We start from the raw sequence: 14,948 nt of genomic DNA, 5'->3' as shown, positions 1-14,948 counted from the left end.
AGTATCATAAATACGTAATAGAAAATTTTAATTTTTGCGTGAATTGTTTTTAGGAAATGGGCTTCCTCTGAAGTTAGTGATAAATTATCAAGATGTACATAGATTTGCTAAATGGTTATAGGTGACAGTTTTTATTTTGTATGTGTATAAACTAAAAGACCTTTATGAGATGGAAGTTGTCCTATTCATCAAAATTATTAAGAAATATTCTGAAGAACATACACAGAAAGATTCAGTCTGCAGATCTCAAGATAGATCACCGTCTGTGGTTATTGTTAGAGTACATCCCACGTGATCTTTCCTTAGCAAATGACCTTATATATTCACTTCAATTTTGCAACATGAAATGCATGAAGGTTGATGATCTATATAGGCACGATTAATTTTAAAAGTCAGTGATAAAAATGAGTGCTCCAAATTGCTGGAAAGACCTTTGGGAGTATTTAAGAGAAGATTCATAAATTTAACACTTGAAAATAAATGTTATCTATTTCTTGGATACTGTAAAGATTGCCCGCCCTTTGTTTCTCTCATCTGAGATACCGCAAAGCCGACATATAATTAAACTCTATTTCTTTTTACACTTCAGAGACTGTTTTTCACTTTTTCTTAATTAAGGGCAGACACATCCTTGTTAATCCTAATTAGTGGTGAGGTTTTCGACTTATAACTTGAACAAATAATTCTTAGAGGCTAAATTGTGAGATAATATCATATAGATGCACAGAGACATGCAAGCATATAATCACACTTACAAGTTCCAATTACAGAAAAAGATAGGATGCATCTGAAAAAATCTGGAAGTTCACCGTGGGCACTTTCTGAAGGTCAGTGGTAGAAAACAATGATTTCTCTTTTCTGGATCAGTAGATCTAATCTGTAGCCTCTCCAATCTTAACAAGATTTGCTTTGATGGATTTTTTTTTTAATGATTGAAGGACTATAGATAACATTTATCATTCAAGGAGAGAGGTGACCCACATACCTGACTTGTCCCTGACCGTCACACAAGTGAAAGCAGGAAGCAGGAACATTGCCACCCAGGTCCACAGTTTCCAAGAGCCAGTGTGCCTCATTGTGCCGTGAAACCATGGGAACAAATGACCATGAATCTGTAATGGCAGAAACATTCCAGTTGAGATTCTGTACTCTGCTCCATCACAGCCACAAAGTCAGTAGCAGCAAAGAGAAAACAATTGATTTCTATATATCATATAATTTTATATGAGGGTATATGATGCTCTAATGTGCAACTGTTTCAATACATATCTTAATCTTTATGAGTGCTCAGGAAATATTTCTAGATCTTTCTTAGTTAATTAGTCAATTAACTACTAATGATGACAGATACTCCTCACTTAAGTTTTCTCACCTTTTCAACGGTTGTAAAGCTATAACATTCAGATGATTTCTTTATTTTAAAAATTGTAGTAAAGGGGCTGGAGAGATGGCTCAGAGGTTAAGAGCATTGCCTGCTCTTCCAAAGGTCCTGACTTCAATTCCCAGCAACCACATGGTGGCTCACAACCATCTGTAATGGGGTCTGGTGCCCTCTTCTGGCCTGCAGGCATACACACTCACAGAATATTGTATACATAATAAATAAATATTTTTAAAAATTGTGGTAAAATATATTGTAATGCAAAATTTGTATTTTGACCATTTCTAGGTGTGCATGTCAGTGTAATTAAGGTCGTTGCCACTGCTTTCCAACCCCCACAGCTATCCATCCCAGCAATTCTTGTCAGTTCACAGAAGTGGGTATCTTTGACTGCTCAGTAAACCTTCCCATCTCATTGTCCGCAATTCCTGGTTATAATTCCACTTTCCCTGCTACACGTGGAACTGCTGTAGGCACCTGAATATTGGTTGATTCTGCAATCATTCCACTTTGCCTTCTGGTGACTTTGTTTTACTTAATGTGATATCTTTGGTGGTGGTGGTAGTGGTGTGTGTGTGTGTGTGTGTGTGTGTGTGTGTGTGTTGTGTGTACTCACAAAGGTGCCTACAGTCTTGGGCTTATGGGTGCACATATACATGTGTATGTGTGGAAAGTGGAGATCAGTAAGTACCAGGTGTCACTCCTTGGGAGCCAGCTGCCTTCCTTTGTGACACAAGGTCTTTCATTCAGAGCAGGCTGACTGGTTAGCGAGTTCTCTTCCCTGTGACTGGGTTTACAGACACACACCACCCTATCCAGTTTTTCACAAGAGTTCTGGGAACTGATCTCTGGTCTTCACGCATGTGCATCAAGCATTAACTGACTAAGAGCTTTCCTGGCCAATAGTATAAGGACCTAAAAGCTCATTTGTGTTGAGAGGTGTGTCAGGAATTTCTCTTGTTTGGGGCTAGATAATACTTCACTGTTCCTAAGTGCCCATTTTTGTTCATCATCCATCAGTGGATATTCATTTGTTTCCATCTATTGGCTGCTTTGAAGGCTCATTTTGAGCAAAGATGTACAGCCATCAACCTGTGCCTCCACTTACAATTCTCTTGGGTATATGGTGTGAGAGGTCCTGCTGTCTATGGGTTGCTTTCATTGGTTAATGAATAAAGAAAGTGCCTTGGCCTGTGATTAGGGCAAAACTTAGGTAGGTGGAAAAAGCTAGGCAGAATGCTGGGAGAAGGAAGGTGGGAAAGAGATGCCATGAAGCCACCAGAGTCAGACATGCTAAATCTTTCCTGGTAAGCCACTGCCACATGACAATACACAGATTAATAAAAATGGGTTAAATTAATGTAAGAGTTAGCCAATAATAAAATAAAAAACACCAATGATAGCCTATGCTGGAGAGGCTGTGGAGAAAGGGGTACACTCATCCATTGCTGGTGGGAATGCAAACTTGTGCAACCACTTTGGAAGGCAGTGTGGCGGTTTCTCAGAAAATTCGGGATCAACCTACCCTGGACCCAGCAATACCACTCTTGGGAATATACCCAAGAGACACCCTATCATACAACAAAAGTATATGCTCAACTATGTAAATAGCAGCATTGTTTGTAATAGCCAGAACCTGGAAACAACCTAGATGCTTTTCAATGGAAGAATGGATGAAGAAAGTATGGAATATATACGTATTAGAGCATTACTCAGCAGTAAAAAACAATGACTTCTTGAATTTTGCATGCAAATGAAAGGAAAGAGAAAACACTATCCTGAGTGAGGTAAGCCAGACCCAAAAAGAGGAACATGGGATGTACTCACTCATATTTGGTTTCTAGCCATAAATAAAGGACATTGAACCTATAATTTGTGATCCTAGATGATGGAGGAAGGTCATTGGTAATAAACAAACTGCCTTGGCCCATTTTGATAGGCCATCCCTTAGGTGGGTGTAGTAAGCAGAACAGAATGCTGGGAGGAAGAGGAAGTGAGGTAGATGCCTCAGACAGACGCCATAGCTCAGCTCTCGGGGACACACGCGATGAACGATGAACCTCCAACCCAGGATGGACGTAGGCTAGAATCTTCCTGGTAAGCGCACCTTGGGGTGCTACACTCTTTATTAGAAATGGGCTAGTCCAGGTGCGAGAGTTAGCTGAGAAGAGGCTAGATATAATGGGCCAAGCAGCACTTAAAAGAATACAATTTGTGTGTTGTTATTTCGGGGCATAAGCTAGCCAGGCGACCAGGAGCTGGGACGGCAGGAACACAGCCTGCAGCTCCTACTATACCTAGAGATGCTAAATAAGAAGGTGAACCCAAAGACAAACATATAGGCATCCTCCTGAATATTAACCTTCATCAGGCGATGAAAGGAGACAGAGACCCACATTGGAGCATCAGACTTAAATCTCAAGGTCCAAACCAGGAGCAGAAGGAGAGAGAACACGAGCAAGGAACTCAGGACTGTGAGGGGTGCACCCACACACTGAGACAATGGGATGTTCTATTGGGAACTCACCAAGGCCAGCTGGCCTGGGTCTGAAAAAGCATGGGATAAAACCGGACTTGCTGAACATAGCAGACATTGAGGACTACTAAGAACTCAAGAACAATGGCAATGGGTTTTTGATCCTACTGCACGTACTGGCTTTGTGGGAACCTAGGCAGTTTGTATGCTCACCTTACTAGACCTGGATGGAGGTGGGTGGTCCTTGGACTTGCCACAGGGCAGGGAACTCTGATTGCTCTTTGGGCTGACGAGGGAGGGGGACTTGATTGGGGGAGGGGGAGGGAAATGGGAGGCTGTGGCGGGGAGGAGGCAGAAATCTTTAATAAATAAATAAATTTTAAAAAATAAATTAATTAATTAAAAAATGAGCCAATAAGAAGCTGTAGCTAATGGTACATGCAATGATTTAATCACTACAGTTCCTGTGTGATTATTTCAGTTCTGGGTGGCCAGGATGAACTATCGGCCTCCTCCTATAGGTATATGTTCAAAGATGAAAATGCTAAGTGAAGCACATGGTTCTCCAACTTTTAGTTTCCCAAGGAGCATCATGGCGTTTTTCCAAAACACCCACACCATTCACATGGCCAATAGTGAAGGGTACTGATTTCTCCATATCCTCTGTTACACTCCTTGTTCTCTTTCTTTTTGATTGAAACTGTACTAATGGTTATTAATGTTATAACTATAACAGTATAGTTATGCTATACTAATGACTCATTGTGGTTTTGATGTGTCTTTTTCTAAGGATTCTTAATGCTAAACATGTTTTGTGTACATTATGGCCATTCTTATGACTTCTGTGGAGAAATGACAGTCATACTTTCTCTTTTTAATGATTAGCTGTTGTTGTGCTTTCATATATTCTGAGTTTTTGACTCTTTATCAGCTTATAATTAACAAATGTTCTCTCTTATTTCACAGGGTTCCATTCAGTCAACTGACTGTATCCTTTAATACATACACTTTTAAATATATCTTATTGTATTTTTTCATTTATTGCCTACATATTTGGTATAAAATACCATGATTCAGAATTTTTAAACACAATTTCATCGTTCATGATTTTGTTTGAGAATATTATATTTATATATTATGGATTAATTGACATAATAATATTTTACATGAAGTATTTTGCTATGGGATTGCATTCCACTCCTAAAATTACAACTGCACAAATGCATTCTTCATACTATTTAAAGGGAAACTGATACATGAAATGCCAAGTGGACATTTTATAATAGTCTGTTGACATCACTGCTTTTAAGAATTTATATTCTCACTCTACAGGTATTACAATGAAAGTTTCAGCATACAAAATCCATAGAGGGCCAGGAGGGTTTGCTCAGTGCTTAAGAGCACTGGCTACTCTTCCAGAGGACTTGGGTTTGAGTCCCAGCACCCACAAGGCAGCTCACATTGATTTGTTACTCCAGTTCAGCTGATATGATGCCCTATTCTTGCTTCCATGGACATCAGACATAGAATAAATGCATGCAAGAAATCCATACACACACAAAACTGTGACAGATAAAATAAAATATATTTAGATACCTATAACAATTTTTCTAAATTTAGCATTGTTTGAATTAACTTTACTGTAGTGAATTAACAAAAATGGAAATAATTTGGAAGGAAAATGTACTTTATCCCTCAATTTTACTTGACAAATACACTTTTATTAGAAATAGCTATTCAAGAGTCATAAATCACTTATTTGCCATTATCTACATTTTAATAAAGAGCCAATCATGAAAGAATTCATCACACAAATGTCTAAATTCTGTCAAGAGTGTCTCTTGAACAGTAAGCCCACCTCCTTTGATAGTCTACATACACATGCCAAATACTTAATTCAGCATTTTGAAATTAATTCAAGATTCTAGATATTTCTGGATGAATAGCTAGAGGCAGCAATTTCAATGTTAAAACTGTATGTGTGGTTCTAAACACCAAACATCTGGTCGTATGTCTTATTTATTTTGAATTCTAGTACATACATACTCCTAATCCTCACACAACCTTGCAAATTGATCACAGCTTTTATTTCTTGTCTGTTAGCAATTGTTGAATCAATGTATTCTGGTTCAAATAAATTCTATAGCTAATTTCGATCCAATTGTCAGGAAGATCTATGATTTGTTTTAACTGGGGGATTTCTCTTAATTGATCAATTAGCACTGTAACATAGTAGTTAAAATCATGACTTCCTGTGTGAATTCTCCTAATTGTATGCAAGTTACAGAACATTTTTAAGTTTTGATTCATTCACCTGTAAGCTAGGCTCACTGACATTGAACTATGTACTCTGAAGATGTCTGCTGTTATTTCTGCTAAAGAATAATTAGTCTAATTTGCAGCTACATTTATCTCTTTTGCTCAGGTTGGTTTGGTATCTGCAAAGGAGAAGTGTTAAATGGTTTTAGAAATTCATTTTCATCAAAACTTTGGTTCCTGCTACAGCGACAAAGAACTAGAGAGCGATAATGTTGCAAGTAGATCTTGACATCCCCCAACAATTTTTCAGAGACACTCAGAGGATTACAGACTCAGCATTAACCTTATTTGTCCAGAGTGTTGTAAGTATAAGACCGTATACTTACAACATTCAAATGTTTGAGTACTTGAGCCTCCTACCACTATCTTTCAGTGAGATTAGCAGGAACTTACACAAGAATCCATTCACTCCTCATTTTAACTCAGTCCTTTCTGAATTTCCAATAGTTAAGCCTTCATCCTTTTGTAAATACTCACTGGGTTCCCTAACTTCACATTACCCAGAACCTCTTCTAACCTCCCTACAGATCCACTGTTTTGGACTTGACTTCTTCTATCTGTCTGTCTGCTTGCCTACTACCATCTGTCTATCTATCTATCTATCTATCTATCTATCTATCTATCTATCTATCATATATTTATGTATCTATCAGTATGTCCATTTATCTACTATCATCTATCCATGCATTCATGCATCCATCCAACCATCCACCTACCTATCTCTCTTCTATCCAGTTGGTTACCTCATTTCTATCATCCACTTTCTTATTTCACGAGCATGTATTTTCTAGATTTTTGTTAAAGTTATGCTGGAGGCATTTTCTGGGTTGACTACCAATAAAATTGCCATGGAAATAACTTTTCCATATCTTTCTGAGTCTGTTCGCTCTTTTCTCCCTGTCTCTGTCCCAGACACAGGCTGAGTTTAGGCTGCTGGTTGCTGCCCTAAGTTTACCACTGTTTACCTCCTTGGATTTCTTCATCCTTGGTTTTAACCAACAACCCTCATATTAGAATGTGGCAGTTTTCTATATGTCCCCTCAGGTTTAGGTAAGATGATTATCAAGATAGCTTTGTAAATTAATTCAATTAATTCCAATGTTATCACAGTCTAGTGCTCTGCCTTTCATGGCTGAAGTTAAGCTCTAAGACAAATGTCCCAAGTCTTCCCAGGTCAGTGACATACCTAAAGCCACAAGACAATATATGCAGAGGCAGAAGTTTCTTAACACCCTGGAATTGCTTTCTGAAAAGCCTGTACATGTCCTGATGAGGTGGCCAAGTGGTTAAGGCGATGGACTGCTAATCCATTATGCTCTGAAAAGCCTGTACAAAGCCATCTACAATACATTTTTAATAAAGTATAGAAAATATTTGTTCTATGTGGTTTCATTTTCTAAAATAAAACATATTTTGTGTGTAGCATTTATTTTACTATTTATGGTTCAGAAAGATATGCCTGCCTCTAATATTTACAGGGTACAGAGTATTTAACAAATGCCTAAATATTTGAAAAAAAAGTGGGTTTTTTTTTTTTGGTTCTTCTTCTTCTTTTTTTTTTTTTTTTTTTTTTTTTTTTTTTTTTGAGACAGGGTTTCCCTGTGTAACAGTCCTAGCTGTCCTGGAACTAGTTCTTGTAGACCAGGCTGGCCTCAAACTAACAGGGATTCACCTGCCTCTGCCTCTCGAGTACTGGGATTAAAGGCGTGCGCCACCACAGCCCGGCCTATTTGAAAAAAAAAATTAAAAGAGACTAGGAACATTGATTTTAAAAACACACATTTTCTCTTTCTACCCAAGCAAATATCTTGGTCTGGCAAGATGGTTCAGTCAATAAAGGCACTTGCTGTCAAGCCTCAGGAACTGAGTTTGCTCCCAGAACCTACATGATTGAAGGAGGAAGATGAGACACGCTTGCCTAGGCCCTAAGTCTTGTAATTCCACAGGCATGAATGCTCGTGGAATGATCCGTCTGGAAGCCTTGGGTTCAAGTCCAGGTTTGCTTGATCAAGAAGTTTTTGTTACTACAATTTGTCATCTAATAGCAAGGTGCAGGGTGTGGCTCTCAGATCATTATATATCACATCACCTCCTCATAAATATTCATTTATCCCCTGTCAAGATCCCAATCAGAACATTGATAGTTCCTATCCAGATCCATACAATGTAAAGGCATACTTGTGTGTGTGCTCAGCACTGACAGGCCTACATAGACAACAGTGGACCTTCTAAAACAAACCTCTGAAATCCTGCAGGTAGCCCTGCCTGAAACCTATTTCTCACTGCTATGACAGCAACAACATAGTGGATGTCTGGATGCCTAGTCCTGATCACTACTTGTAACCCAAATATTCTCCTCCACCCCTTGCTGACCAAGTAAGTTTTGGATACTATCTCTTATTCTTAGTACACTTATCAAAATCTGTAAAGCTTTTATAAAATCTAATAGATTTTTAAGAAAGACAAGTTTTGAAAAATTCCATATTATGTTTTATAACATAAAGTCTATATTTGTACACAGAAAATATGAACAGCACAGGAAGGATCAACTGAAAACTTTATTCCTTAATTTCATTGATATGATGAGAGCCCTACTACGTACCATTAATTGGGTGGAGATATAGCAATGAGTCAAGTAAAAGTCTGGTGTTAGGGCTAAGAGATGACTCAGTAGTTAACAGCACTTGCTGCTTTTGGAGATAACCCAGGTTTGGTCCCCAGAACCCTCATCAGGCAGCTCACTGCTGTCTGTAAATCCAGTTCCAGGGAATCTGATGCCATCTGGTCTATATGGGCACCTTTTTAATGTTATAGACATAAAGTCAGGTAATACACATACACATAATTTACACCTACTTGTGTAAATAAGTGCTTGATGTCACTGTGGTCCACGAGAGAAAAGTAAGTAGGGTAGATGCCTAATTTTTAAATCAAACTCTCTTGACTATTCTCCTGTATGTCTGTATGCAACTCCACCAGGAAAGTCTCATTGTGTAAATAAGCAAAACAACAGGTGTCACACATCTGTTCTCTTGTCAATGTTGAGAATCTAACTTTTATAAAGAGAAAAATCAAGCCAGCAGAAAAGTCATCAGAGTTAAAAATCCTAAGCTAATAATCAAATACAACTGCTTTGTAATAGATGTTATTTTATAATTTCATCATTTCTTTTACTAATGAAATTAAAGTCAGTCTACAGAAACCTCCCACAACTTGAACGAGGTTTCTACCTCTTAAAAACCGCACAGAAATCTCACCTTTATGCTTTTGTTACAAATACTGTCAAAGTAGGAGCACACTACTTCAAAAATCATCTTCAATTTCTTCTTCACTCTCTATGCACTTCAGACCTGGAGAGAAGCCTGTCATATCTCTGTAAAGCGTGTCTTTTGAAACCAGGCACACTTTCTCCACACACAAAAGAAGTCTGTTCACTTTGGTGCCATCACTAGTCCTGGAAGCTACAACAGATTCCACTAGACTCTTTTCTAGTTGTTACAACAGCTACAACAAGACTCTTTTCCTCCACTCTTGTTTCCCCAACTTCCATTTCCCAACTGCTGAAAATTGATCTCTTCTTCTCCTCTTCTCCTGACAAGGCTTTGTAGGTATTCCGGGATAGCTGCACACCAGTGATTAGCACAGCAGCGGAGTGCCAGATTGCAGCAAAGTGTGGGAAGTCCTGCCTAAGAATTCTTTCTCTAAACCCATGAGGGCTCTCTTTTCCATCCTCGGTGGTATTTCATTGTGTACTATGAAGCAAGGGACTTAAGGCTCTGGTACAGTGGAGCCTTGCCTCCCCAGCTCTCTGCCTATCTACTGCTTTCCAAACTGCCCCATCAAACTAGAAGCAGGACCCCAAGTACCATGCTTCTGCCCATGCTTTCAGGATTTGCACTGGGCATCAAAAAAAGGGTTTTGTACATAATAAGCTGTTTGTGCTTTTTATACTTTATTTATTTATTTATTTATTATTTTCTTATTTCCCGCAGAAGCATTCTTCCAGTCTTCTCACCACCTGGGTACTCTTACTCATTCTGCCTTTAACTTGCTGTTGGAAAGCCATCTTCTGTGTGGTCTGTGAGCACCATCCAAGGCAAAGTTCGCTAGCCCCTGCCTTTTGAGCTCACTGATCTCCTCTCCTCTCCATCAGCAGTCTCTACTATGCGGTGATAACTTGCTTGCATTGTCTCCACTCTTAAAGGAAAATAAATGGTTGCATTTTATTCGTTCATCCCCTGCAAACCTAGCATCAGTAGGCAGCTATGAGACCAGCTGGCAAAAGGAACACAGTCTCTGGCAAATTTGTAGATGAAAGCAAAACAGATATTGAGAACTATGAGCCAATATAGTGACACCTGGACTACTTCATATTTGTAGAGAGATACATGTGAAATAAGGAATTGTAGGGAAGTATAAAAAATTGCAAAAAGTTGGCTTGATGAATTTAATTCCGCGAGATTCAAAAACAATAACAGTATTGAAGTGGGTCTTTGGCATCACAAAAAACACTCCTTGACTGCGAATATTTGTACTCCTGACCAATTTGCCTAAATACTTCAAAGTTCTATAAAATTACTCCTTTCATTTCAGAAATAGTGCTCACTTTCCTGAAGACATCCACCCCCAAATTCTATATGCACACACCTAAGGGCGTGTCTCCCTTCTTGACAGTGCATCTGCTTTGTTGACATGCTGCTCGCAATGACAGCTGTCTGCCATAGCTTCGCAGATACCCCAGATCTCAGCAACTGCGGCTTGCCCACACTGCCTTCTTGTTGGTCTGTTGGTCTGCCATTACTGTCTTTCTGTTAAATTCAGTGTGCAGCCTCCTCACCCGGGTGTCTTGCTGTTGGTCTACACAACAGCATCCAGCGACCCCTGCTCCTCAGCCTCTCCATTCCAGTCTTCTTGCCATCTCTCCTCATCCTAGACTTCACATCAACTGTCCTTTCTGTCTTACCAGGCACATGAATGCTCCCGCTCGACACCTTTAAGCCTTTATGCATGCCGTTCCTTCTGTCTTCCCTGCTTGCTCTCCTCTGCAAAGCCTATCTGTTCTCTGCCTCTTTGGATGTAAGCTCTCGACAAGGCCGGCCTGGCGTTATTGAACTCAGCTCATTCATTCGACTTCCCAGTCCGCAGTATCCCTTCAAGGCTATGTATTAGTCTCTGCTGCCCCACTTCTTTGTATCCCTGCTTGCTTTTCATTCGTCATTTGGATTTCCACTTAAGACGCGTTCTTGTGGTTCCTGTCTCAAGAATCGCGCACTCAGAACCCACTGCCCATTTCTGCTGCCTCAGAAGAAAACGAACTGAGATTTCAGCAAAAGAGATCAAACTGCAGGACCAGAAAAATAGATGGAAAGTTTCCATTTTGAAGAATACCATGGACTCCCATCTGTTTGAAAAGGATTTGAGGAGAACAATGATTCGGATACAAACATAATTGCACGGCTTTCTTCCCTTCCCTTGGGCATTTCTCTTACCTGTCCATATGGAGCCGCTCTCCCTGCTCTATTGTCACAGATGTCCTTTCTCAGAACGCCTCACTTAGGTTTCTGAACACTCGCAGAAACCGTTCTGATCAAAACCACGTGGAAGCACCTGGCAGCTACTTCCAACATTTCCTCCTAGAGGGAGAATGAGTTCTCTAGCCCTGGCAGCTACTTCCTCTTTTGTGCCCTGAACGCTCAGATATTGTCCTGTCCGTTTGTCTGGGGACTGGGAAATTACAGTGTGCACCATGAAAATATCCCGCCGCCCCCTTTGCAGGAGCCTTCTGGCAAGCTCTTTACTTAGAAAGGGCCCTGCAGCTTTGCTTGCCTTTTCGGGAGAACCTAAAGGCCACCCTTATCAAGCCAGACTTCTTTCCCTTCTCTCACATAACAACCAACCATAGGCCTTGGTTTGTGCAGGACTGTTGCTTTCATTAGCTCCCTTTCTAGGCGGTGGGGAGTGGGCAGATGTAAATTCTTGTAAAGCGCCTTTACCTCCTCTCCTAGGAGAGGCTGGAAGTAAGTAGTCTCTGAATTGGCGATGGGGTGGGAGGAGGCAGCACAATTTATTTCTGTTACCCTTCCATTTCCCAGCCTCGAGCTAGGTCTCACATCACCCGCTGTCGCAGTTCCTGGATGGTTCTATTAAAAGTATACATTTTCAGCATCTGGGTCCAATTCTTTCTACTGCGGAGTCTACTGTCCCCCGAGACCCACCATGCGTTCCCCACTACCTCCCATGCAGTGGGGAACCTGCGCACCCACTCGACTGGTTCCAGAGCCCTCCACGACCTAGCTGGGGTAAGGTTAAGCTTCATCGCCCGCCTGCTTCAAAGGAGCTGGCTTGCGCGGTGGCGCGCTTGGTTCCGGGCCAACAAACTTCTCCCGGACCGTGCGCGCCGCCTCCCTCCTCCCGGTCGCGGTGGCTGCGGCGCCGGCCGGATTCCCGCAGAGCCGAGGGCCGCGGGCGGAGGCGAGGCGGCGTTCCCTTGCGCTGGGACCCTGACGTCCCCGCGGCGGCGGCCGTGGCAGTGAGGACGACGGGGAAGGCGGCTGCGCTCCGGCCATATGCGCTGCGCATTCTGCGGGTAGAAGGCACAGGGCCGGGTACTCGGGGACCAGTCCCGGATTCTCGCCCCTGACAGCCCAAGACTGGCTCAGAAACCCCCGTGCGGGTCGAAGTGGGTAACTCCTTGGAGGACTGGGGTGTCCGAGCTTGCGCGTCCTGGCTTTCACCTCTCCTAACACTGCATCCCAGTCCCAGACCACAGCCCCGCAGAATTCGTAGCTTGCTCTGTGCGTACCCCTGTAGATTCTCCTTCAGTGTCCGTTCCACCCGCATCAGCATCGCTCACACTTCTGCTTTCCCAAACCCACCCAGAAAACCCACCGAGAACTAAAGTGGAACGCGCGAGCCCGCGTGACCTGGACGCACAAACACGAACCACATTATAGGTAGCGTATCAAAGTGGCCTGATCTGGCCAAATGCACTCGGTCCCCTCGGCTGGAGCGTGGGAATGCGTAACCGCAGGTGGGCAGATTGACCCCCGAAATATGTGCACATGTGCTTTACCGTTTTGACATTTTCTTAAAAAACAGATGCAAGCAAATGACCAGAAACACAGCATATGACAGAGACCGGGCTAGTGTGGGCGACATCAAGCAAAAGGGCCAGTGGTAGAGCTGAGCAGCTTACCTTGGGTTGGTGTCGGAGCCCCTGGGAGGCGCGGTGGAGTCCGGACAGGTCTGCCGCACCACCGCGGAGTGGCCCGCGCCAGCTCCCAGCGAGTGGAAGCGGGACGCATCTCTGCCCTTATTCGTCCCTCCACTGTGACCCTCCCACTCGGTGAGCACGGAGGACTCCGCAAGACAGTCTTCAGCCAACTCGTGCCCAGGTTTTCCTTGATCACACAGAGCTGGGAATTAGGTCTTTCAGGCTTCTGTTTTAATAGCAATATCATAGAAGCAATGACAGTTGGAGGCAGACCCTTTCACACTTCTGACTATGAAGAGTCCTCAAAGTACAATGTGTGGCGTACGTTCACAGGTAGATAATTGCCCTTTTAACAGTTGAGCTAAAAATAAAAAGGGTATCATGTATATTTTATTTTTCACTTCCTTGTCTGGCGTTTATTTAAAGTTAATCGAGTTGGCGCGAGTTCTAATCACTATCCTGTATGTAGGTTTGTGTTTGCATAAAGGTATATTGTGACTGTTAAATACATAATCCTCCCACGGAGTGACGTTATAAACACTGATCTTTTAATTCTTTGAGTTTTCTTTTGATATGTGGAGGGAGTGGGTATAGCAGCAAATATACAGAAAGTATGTATGTATTTTCAGATCGATACTTATAGTAGATGTATAAAAATATTTATATACATATAGTGTGTGTGACTTTTTAAATTCTAGAATTTGGAAGATTAAGCCAAGGAATAGAGAACATTTAACGAGTTTTTTTTTTTTAGTTACATGTTGACACAGTTGGAGCTAAAGATGTATTATTGATCCATAATGATGGAAATCAGGAAAATGTTACCTCAGAACCATGGGCATAAGCACTGAAGGTCACAAACCAACGTATACATAAAATCAAGGTGGCAAAGATTTAAAAAAAAAATACGCAGAACGAAATTTAAAAGCTCATTTTCACCTCATCGGAGTGAGACCATTACAACATCAACTGGTGGGTGTTAAACACACCTGTAACCCTGAAGAAAACACTGAACAGTCCGAGAGTTCTCAGGGTGCCAGGAACCACGTTTCTGTCGGGATTTCAAGCAGTCTGATGTGTGATTTCTGTTACCAATTTTTGGTTGACTCTGGAAAGAGGCCAAAAAGGAGGCTATCACGAGTCGAGCGCCCGGGGTGACCATTTGGAGACATGATTCATAAGCCTTTCCTGGGCTTCTGGTGAACCTTTCCATTTGCTCAAGTATCCTTATTTCACTGGCTTTCCCATTTGTCAACTATAGTTTAAATTTGCACTCTTTTTATGCCTGGGTTTTACAAACTACTAAAATCAGGTATTTGCATCCTACTCAAACTCTTTAAAGGAAAACTTTAAAGCTATATGGCAAGACATCCACAATTTTGACCCCACTGCTCCAATGTTTCAATAATTTCATAACCTTTAGTGTTTATGAAAGAACTAAGCACAGTTTTGTTTCTGTCATGATTCTCATTTTGTTACATATAACACTGAACCAACAAAATTTTGGACACCATTAGAAACGAATAAGTAAGTTTAAAACACTGTTATCAGCTACCTTC

General features: G+C 41.4%; 1 protein-coding gene across 1 annotated transcript in view; it reads right to left on the bottom strand.

Annotated features, from left to right (window-relative positions):
- Positions 1-13,479, bottom strand: part of Col19a1 (collagen type XIX alpha 1 chain) — a 307,873-nt gene extending 294,394 nt beyond the window's left edge. The window contains exons 1-2 of the mRNA XM_041655913.1: positions 13,372-13,479; positions 986-1,112 (exon numbers count right to left, since the gene is read on the bottom strand). Coding sequence (XP_041511847.1) covers positions 986-1,076 — 91 coding nt within the window. The 5' untranslated portion in view covers positions 1,077-1,112; positions 13,372-13,479. The remainder of the gene's footprint in view (positions 1-985; positions 1,113-13,371) is intronic.
- Positions 13,480-14,948: the final 1,469 nt, after the last annotated feature.

This window comes from Microtus oregoni, unplaced genomic scaffold (assembly GCF_018167655.1).
Source record: "Microtus oregoni isolate MIOR12 unplaced genomic scaffold, Mior012 000007F_ref0000211, whole genome shotgun sequence".
NCBI classification, from domain to species: Eukaryota; Metazoa; Chordata; class Mammalia; order Rodentia; family Cricetidae; genus Microtus; species Microtus oregoni.
Note: the sequence above shows the minus strand (reverse complement) of the source record. Positions and strands in the feature narration are given on the sequence as shown.